This window comes from Aythya marila (genome assembly GCF_965140915.1).
Source record: "Aythya marila genome assembly, chromosome: 19".
In the NCBI taxonomy this organism is placed as follows: domain Eukaryota; kingdom Metazoa; phylum Chordata; class Aves; order Anseriformes; family Anatidae; genus Aythya; species Aythya marila.
The window spans coordinates 9,862,892-9,871,852 of NC_139060.1; the positions used below are offsets into that span (position 1 = coordinate 9,862,892).

Genomic DNA, 8,961 nt, shown 5'->3' on the forward strand with positions numbered 1-8,961 from the left:
CGCAGCGTTAATACAACACCGAGGCAGCTCCGTGCTTTATGAGGCTTCGATCAACTTCTGCACAAGACGGACATCAGAGGTGGAAAAGGGCACAACAAAGAACAGATGTGCCAATTGCTTCAACCTTGCTTCCCTGTTTCCAGCTAACAAACTGCACGGCAGCACCGCTGCAAGCTCCCGGAGCTGGAGAGTGTCAGAAACCAGGGGGGCTGCCTGCAATCTGCCTCTTTGTCATTGCCCAAGCACAGTAACAATTGTCATGGAAGTGACCCACTTCATTCAGTGACAAACCTACCAGCTAGTAAATGCTATTCGCATGGATCTTTGACACATTAAGTATACATTATTAAATAGTGCTAATATAGACATTGTATTCAGTAGTCATGACCCTAAATTAGCTCCCCAAGGAATATATGCTTCAGAACATCTCTCTCTGCAGAAAAAGAGGTGGAAAATGTTTACTAAAGCTCGACTTCTGCCCTTTGACTGGTTAAAACTAACTGCCCGTGGCAGAGCGGGATGCAAGCCACACATGGCTCTGATGCTGTCAGCACAGAAAGACAAAGTTCCTTCAAATTTCTTCACCATCTCCCACCACTTCCACCTCAGGCTGCTCAGAAGCTGCATGAACGCTGGGAAAAATGCAGCTCTCTGGGTCCTCCTAATAATGAGGGCTTGTGAAAGCAGTGAACGTGTTATCAGGAACAGCCCCCGGTCCTGGCTCCAACACAGATTCCCCATGAGATCTAAAGTCAATCACCCAAAGCACCAGGTCCCCAGATCCCCCCGCAGGAGGTGCAGTTGAACAGAAAAGGCTTAAATGGTGTGAAAGTCACAAAGTCCATGGGGTAACCACTTTTACCAAGCGCCCTGTAACACACAGCGCTGTGGCAGAACGCAGCCACCAGGCGCCAACCCCGGAACCATCAAAAAGCTCCCCGGAAGGACGCTGCAGGGGAATTTCTCTTAACAAATTAATCTTAATGAACCAAGGGATGCTGGATTTTACACTGCCAGAGCACTGTTTAACCTACTACTTCCAACCTACTTACAGGACCGAGGGATCCTTCCATGGTTTAAATGATCCAAGCAAACGAGGCCACGCAGCCGGGCCCCCCCCCACCCCTCCTCACCCCACTGCCCACAGGCCTCAGCCCCAGCATCCCTTCAGCCCCCTCAGAAGCCATCACTCACCGGCAGGAGGCCGTGCTGCTGCCTCTGGTCAGGGCCGCTGCTGCTGGGCAGTGCTGGGCAGGAAGGTTCTGGAAGCCCCACAGGGCAGTGCTGGGCTGGAAGGTTCTGGAAGCCCTGTGGGCCCCACCCCACAGGTGCAGGTACTTGGCTCCTCGCAGCACCTGTCCTCGTCAGGCAGCAGCCCACGCTCAGACACAAACACCACCACATCATTTCCTATTTACACGCCATTTTCTGCACCAAAAACAGGCACAAGGACTGCCCATGTCTCAGCCACCACCACACACGTGCCACAGCCCACGTGAGGCCCTGAGGGGAGCAGAACCAGGCCTGGCAGCACGGCCATGGCATTGCTGGGGGCCCGGCGAGGTGCGGGCAATGCTGAGGCGCCCCTCCTGTGGCAGGGGCTGTCGGCGTTTCCTCAGAGCACACGGACTGGGGAGAGAAGTGGATGCATTCTGTGCATTTAGCTTTACAGCCATTTACAGCTCTTTGTATTAATATAAAAATATACCCATAGAGTGAGAAGCACGGTGTAGGACCGGCCATGTCCCAAGTCCAGGGTGCGGGTGGTCCTGGCTGTGTGTCAGGATGCTCTGGAATCCATGCAGGGATGCTGCAAAGGCTTGATTTTGCAAAATAATAGTTTATTACACATTTCTAACCTAAGAAACTCAAAGAAAGGAAGCCCACGCACTGGAAACCACTATTACCATGGCAGACTAGGCGAGGAGAGGCTCGAGGGCTGGCACTAATCGCATAAAGCTGCAGAGATCAATCTTCTGATTGAGCAACATGGAAAAGCTCAAACTGATGCATCTGCTCAGCAAACGCTGATGCAAGATAACACCCCAAAAAGATGAAGCAGGACAGATTCACCTTCAAAAATAAGATACTCATCTTCCAGAAAACATCGGACAGCAACAAGAAATTTAAACTACTGGATTCAGCCAAATTGACCATATCACTTTATTAGGCAAGTTGAAAAACAGAATTTTGGAATTAGGAGGAAACACAGTAAAGCATGATGGAAAAGGAAACAAATTAGAGGGAACTAGGTAATATTTAGAAGCAGATTGTCACTGTCCATCAGACAGAAATCAGAATAAGGTCAGACACGGGGCTGGCGAGGAACGGAGAGCTGTCATAATGACTGATTAGCAATGCCAGCCCGGCGCTGAAGTCCGCATGGTGGCAGGTGTTGAGGCTCCTGTTTCACACACAGGAACAATCATGTGCAATGGAATCGCTGCACAAAAAAGTCAGTACGGAATGAGAAGTCACTCGGTTGGCAACATTGAACAGAGATGTCATTCAGCTCTTTCCCTCTCTAAAGCCTAAGAGGCTACAAGTGCAGGCAAGCACAAAGTTGGTCAGGGCACAGCTTCACAACACTATGAAGGGTATGTTGCAAGTAATTTATAGCTCACGCCATAGCAGGTAGGAGCAGCAGTCGAGGCACTGACCACGCAGGATCCAGGTGGGAGCTGCTCCTCCTGAGTCTCTACCTACAGCCTCAGTGTGACACTGCCTCGAGAACTCCTCCATCCCACAGTGTGGAGCAGTGCCCTTTTCACACCCCCAAAAATCTCTGCAGAGGCTCCAACCCCTTCTGACCGGTGCACTCAGTATGAGGGCAGGCACCTACCCTGTTTCCAACGAACCATGCACGGCTAGGCTCAGATGGGAGAGGAGAAGATCGCTCGTCATCATGTGGGTTTCCAAACTGCATCCTCTCTCTCTTAGAAGGGTGCTTTGACCACCTCTTGATAGGCTGAACACAAGATTAATGCAACCAGAGGCATAGAGCAGATAAAAGGGAGTCACCTGCAGAGCAAGGGGGGGAGAGCTCCAGCTGAGAAGACAAACTCTGAAGCAGGTGGACTTGGGTGTCACATCTGAGCAAGCACTGACATTATAAATAGCTCAACATCTCCCTTTCCAACTGTGTTTTGAAAGAAAACAGCTAGGACTGCGTGGCAAGGAAAGTGACCCAGGCAGAGAGAGCGATTCAGTTTCAAGAGCCAAATTAAGTTTAGGCAGAAGAAAAATTTCAAGCAACTTGGGACTACAACAGCTCCATGCAGAGTAACAACTCATCTACATTGAGCAAGGAGTCACCTAGTGAATTAAGGTGTATTCGGGCTAGATCCAAGCCTGCAGGGAAGGGGAATGACTGGACTGAAATTCTGGACACACTTGCCTCAAATCTGCTTTAGATGGTTTAGGTGGTTTACTTTGATTTATATCCAGTGAAAATACCAGACCCAATGTGTCTGATAACAAGAAAAATTTCACTGGTATGCAATGTTTATATATAGTATTCAGTATTCCATTTGTGAGCACATTATTCTCTGAAAATAATATATAGAAAACTACTATTAAAAAACAACACTTGCATACCTTTCATTATTGCTTCTTCTGCTAGAAAGCTATCTCAGGATTAACAGATTATCAGTGCATTAGCATTCATATTCTGAATTCTGCATCTCTGGTCATTTTCTTGTGTTTGCACAGACTGCTAACTTAAAAGCTATGTGAAATTGCTTTGGATGCTGAGTAATATTGCGAGGAAATTGCATTAGATGGAAGGGAAGGGAAGTGTGACTGTTGTGAGGTCTCTGAAGTACATTCCTATTTTACTGCAAGACCCCCCACCTCCCACCCCTGAGAATAATACGGCATTCAATTTTCCAATTATATAAATATATTAACACTGGGTTACTAGAGGCAGATAATTGAATATTTTATGTATTCTACAAAGGACCCTTCACACTTGAAACTGGAAATAAATAGGGTATACTGCATCAACCTGTGTATGCACAGGTTATGAAAATCAGTATTAGATCCAGAGAATATAAGATCTCAAAATCGAGATCTTGCTAGTGTTCATTATATACAATAATTATTTTAATTCACTGGTATCAGGGTAACTTATATAATAGCAAAAAAAAAAAAAAAAATCCCACAATATTTTAGGGCATAGATTGTACTAGTAGAAAGCTCCAAAGAAAGGTATTCGCATTTATACCATTTCAAATCTTAGTCTTCTATAACTCTGTCTTTACAGGACATCAATCACAAGATGAGAGCAACTGTAAGCTATTTTCTAGTAACACACTGCCAATTGCAAGACAAATGTCAGATGTCACAAAATGAGAAGTAACCATTTTTCAACTTGTGAATGCCTTCAAATATATTACAATGAAAGTGTGAAAAAAAAAAATGACCCTTTCAGCTTCATTTGTTCTGACAGCTGCCAGACCTTGGAGTTTGGCATTTTATCTTCATACTGCAATAATCTTTATGAAACTTAAACAAGGCAGAGGGCAGTGGCATTAGTCTACAATCACCCTCTTATGTACAACACAAAGTTTCAAACTGTCTAGCCACTGAAAAAAAAACTATCGTCTACTATTACTCTTATTTCTGTTACAGAGGAATAAGAGAAGAAACTACTCCCACATCTGTTATTAGCACATGCTAGGTATTAGTTTCTTGCATGCGCAGCTTGACTTCTGCATTGTATTGCCATGCTACTTGGGAAAAACACATGCTGCTTAAACCTACAACTCAAGAAAGTAAATTCTAAACTTTTCCTAGAGCAAAAAGTCACTCAATATTGTGTGTGCATTTAGTCCGTGACATTAAATGTGTGGACTTCTGCACTGTATTGCCATGCTACCAATTGCCACTTGGGAAAAATGCATGCTGCTTAAACCTAAAAATCAAGAAAGTAAATACTGAACTTTTCCTAGAGCAAAAAGTCACTCAATATTGTGTGTGCATTTAGTCTATGACATTAAATGCATGGACTTTCTCTGTATTGACAACACACTTCGTGTATTCCGGGTAACATTTCTGGTATGCCAGCCGCTGGAACATTTAGACATCAAGATCAGGTAATTTTCTCAAATCCAAGCCTAACTGCCCAGGCATTGTGCCATCTTACAACTTCGAGTTTTTGACAGTGTGATAAACACTAGAACACAAGTAGATTATTAACAGTAAAGAACAGAACAGAGGAGAAAAATCAAGCTATGTAGAAATACATTATGGTAATAAAATATGAGGCAATAAAAAAAAAATTGGCTGAGCAGCCCTGAAGTTCCAAGTTATTCGTGTTCTTTACAACCAGTCTCGTGTCTCTGCTCCCCCCCACCCCCAAGAAGAGTGTGATTATGGAACTCACAGTTCATTTCTTGAAAAATAAGACTATTCTGTAGAACTCCTCCAAAAGAGCTCCAGTGGTATAGTCCAGCATTCTTGACAAAACATCCTGTTAAATAATAAAGATCTCATTTGTAGAGAGTTGTACTTACTTAAGGGAAATATGACGATATGTGCAAAAAGAAAAAAAAAAAAATCTGCTCCAGATGTTAATGTAGTTCCAAATAGGATAACAAACAGCCAAAAAGTATATAAGAAAAGCAAACCTAGAATGAAATTAGTTTAGCCTAAAGTCAGTGACAGGATTGGTTTCACTGGAACTTAAAAGACCTCTTACACTGTAAGGCTCTTTGCAGCAGCAGTGCTTAGTACCTGAAGACAAAAGCACCACTTAACTAACCAAATTTGACTTTTTTTTTCCTGTGAATAAGTGTGATCTTATTTTTTCTGTGGAAGCAAAAGGATAAACATCTTTAGTTTTTCTTTAAAAAATTAACAGTACTTGTCATGGCAAAGACGTACAAAATAGGAGCCAAAATATGATGTCAGTGTTTTAAAATTGACTATAAAAATAAGTACATAGCCATAGACAATGAGCACATCTGTACTGATACCAACAAGTACAGTTCAAGTCACTGTTTCAGGGTCAAAAGCCTGACGTCTGACCAGAAATGCAATTCCAGGTTTTAGTTCTCCAAAGCACACGAGCTATTTGAGACTGCAGCTTCTTACTTGGTTTTCATGATACATTCAGTGCATACAAAATAGTGTAATTCCTTTGACATGAGTATGCCTCTCAGTTCAACCAATCCCATGATGGTGGTTATCATCCCACTGCATTTTTGTTCCTTGTCTTCACACTCTGAATAAAAGCACAGTTTGTCACTGAGGTGTACTGCAGGTTCAATGGAGAAGTTAAAAAAAAAAAAAAAAAAAAGCCATTGTGAGGGAAGATCATTATTTGAGAATGGGACCTTGCAGTTGACCTTTTGAAGAGCATAAATAGGAAAGAAAAAGCTGTAATAAACAAATTGTGACCATCGGATGAAGGAATTCAATAGCCTGTTCCCTCTGCTGCAGTATGTACGTACCTGGAGATTAATTCTCAGTTCCCTCAGTCTCTCCCTGCTCCACCCTGGTGAAATAGCACTGCTAATAGCGATGATTTCTATAATCTGCAAATTTACTAGCTGTGGCTCTGTGCTTTAGGAGGGGTGTTATGTGCAGCTGCTGTAAGTTGAAGTCCTTCAGTCTGAGAAGTAGCTACTGCACTTCGGCGCTCCAGAATCCCTCGTCCACACACCAGGCGCTTTTCGTCCAGGGCAGCCAGATGATACTCACAGAAGTCAATCAGTGATGCCACTTGCTCGTGAAGAGGAAGCGACTTGTATTTTTTCTGAGCCAGGTAGAAGAAAGCTTCAACAAAGGCTTGCAAACACATTCCTGCAAGGAAAAGGAGTTTAAAGGAGATTCATAACACCGTGTGCGCCAGCAAACTGCAATCTTAAAATATAATAAATCTTATTTCTTTGCTACCAACACCAAATGTGTATGTGCCATGTGTCAACACATGCAATTGCGCTAGTTAACTTCATTTGATTTAAAAAGCAGCCATATACAACTCTCATTAGGAGGGAAAAAAAAAGGCCAAAAGACAAAGCTTTGTTTGCATGTACCTCACACTTGAGCTCATTTTGTGTTTCAGTACAGCAGACGCCCAGGCTGGGTTGCAGACAAGGGATACTCCTTATCATTGAGGCTATTGCAGTTTTTACAAACATCAGCCTGAACAGCACCCTGGCATCCAGATGCAAACAGGTACACCAACAACTGGGTTCAAAATGTGTAATTAAACTGACCCATGATCAGCCTTAGACCCTAGACCTCTACAAGAGGTATTTTTGTTTCAACTGAATAAAAACCAAACAGTCCAATTGTACAAAGGGAAAGTGGTGTAGTGCCAAAAAAAATTGCTCTGCTCTAATAAAACTCTATTTTGCCCCTTCACAAACAAAAAGTACCCTGCAGAAGCCATACACTGCAGTACAGAGCTCTTCAGGTGTTTCTTTTATCACATCAACCCAGTAACAAATTACCACAGGCAACGGAAAGAGGGGCTGCATATTAACCCTAATTATTATACTTAAAACCTTGAAGTAATACCTAATTTAATTCTTAATTAAGAAGCCCAACCACAATCAGTTTTGCAGAACGCAAGCACCAAGGAACAGTTACATTGCTTTGTGTTTTAACTGGCTCCCCCAGTTTGAACATATATTTTAGAAGATTATTTTAGGATGAGATATTGAAATGTTTGTTGTTTTGTTTTTTAAACTCAGTGTTGGCTTATTGGTGCCGCAGGAAAGGCACCTTTTCAAAATATTACAATTACATTCTGAAGTATAATTTCTCTCAACTCAGACTGCAGCTGGATTGCTTACAGCCTTGGCTGTAGAACAGCTTGAATTGCTGGGTTATCTGAAAGCAGCAGCTGCCAGCTCAGTAAATTATTTTATCAGTCACGGTGAGCTGCAGACAGGGAAAACACCTTTAGTCACATCCACACTTTCTCCCTCATAAGTGACACTCATGTGAAGCATTTAATGAGAAAAGTTAGAAGCTGCTGTTTTACAGCAACAGCAGCAGCTCTTGTATTGGCCACAGCTGGAAGGGGGCCAAACACAAAGCCATCAGAAATGGGTTTTTTGTTTGTTTAGTGCGCGTGCTTAACACCTAGAAAACATCGAGACTCAACAAATCTGTTAATTTCTGAAAGCCTTGCTCTTGCTAGAGATATTCTGTCAGCTAACCACGTAACTGTCGCACCCACACTGAAATACTGAACGCAAATACTCAGTTCTCTCAAAACCTGCCTAGATACTACTTGCACCTGGAAACTTGTACACATCGGTGAAACTAAGGTGACCCAAACCTGCCTAAAGTAGTGCAGGAATCCACACACAAACAGCCACAGCAACCCCGCTGCACTGTGTCTCCATTTTCTCCCAGCTAATCCTAGGCCTGGATTTATTCTTTCCATCCACCACTTGCAAAGTCTATTTTACTTATCCTCCTTGTGCCTTATCTGACTTCACAACCACAGAGTCTACAGGATATTATTATAGGATATCTGCATTCAACTAAGACAAAATAATACTTATCTATTTCTTACAAAGAGAAAATTCATTAACATTTTGGAAGCACGTTTAAATATTCAAATAAGTTTACACAGAAATAATTTCACTGTCATACCTGCCCCCACTCAAATTACGTGTCTCACTGAGACTATTGATCTTTCTGCAGGAGAGAACTGCAGATCCATTTTATGCAAGGGAGTAATGATATCAAATACAAGAAGTCAGCCTCAGCTGGGAAACCTTCTGATTTTTCTGCTATTTTAACATTCAAAAAAAATGCAGGATTATATACTTGATATCCAAGTTCAACTTCTTATATAAAAACCTATTTTGAACCAGTTTCTCAGAAGACGCCAGCTTGCAGCTCTGTGACCAGCATGCTAGTTTATACCCGCGGCACTGAGATTTCTTTATCCCAAGCTTATTTAAATGCAACCTTGACAATCCACCTTGATGGCCA

At 42.7% G+C, this 8,961-nt stretch overlaps 1 protein-coding gene across 1 annotated transcript in view; it reads right to left on the reverse strand.

Annotated features, from left to right (window-relative positions):
• Positions 1-3,062: 3,062 nt before the first annotated feature.
• Positions 3,063-8,961, reverse strand: part of TTLL11 (tubulin tyrosine ligase like 11) — a 45,091-nt gene continuing 39,192 nt past the window's right edge. Inside the window, 2 exon segments of the mRNA XM_082775578.1 lie at positions 3,063-6,582; positions 6,584-6,807. Coding sequence (XP_082631704.1) covers positions 6,517-6,582; positions 6,584-6,807 — 290 coding nt within the window. The 3' untranslated portion in view covers positions 3,063-6,516.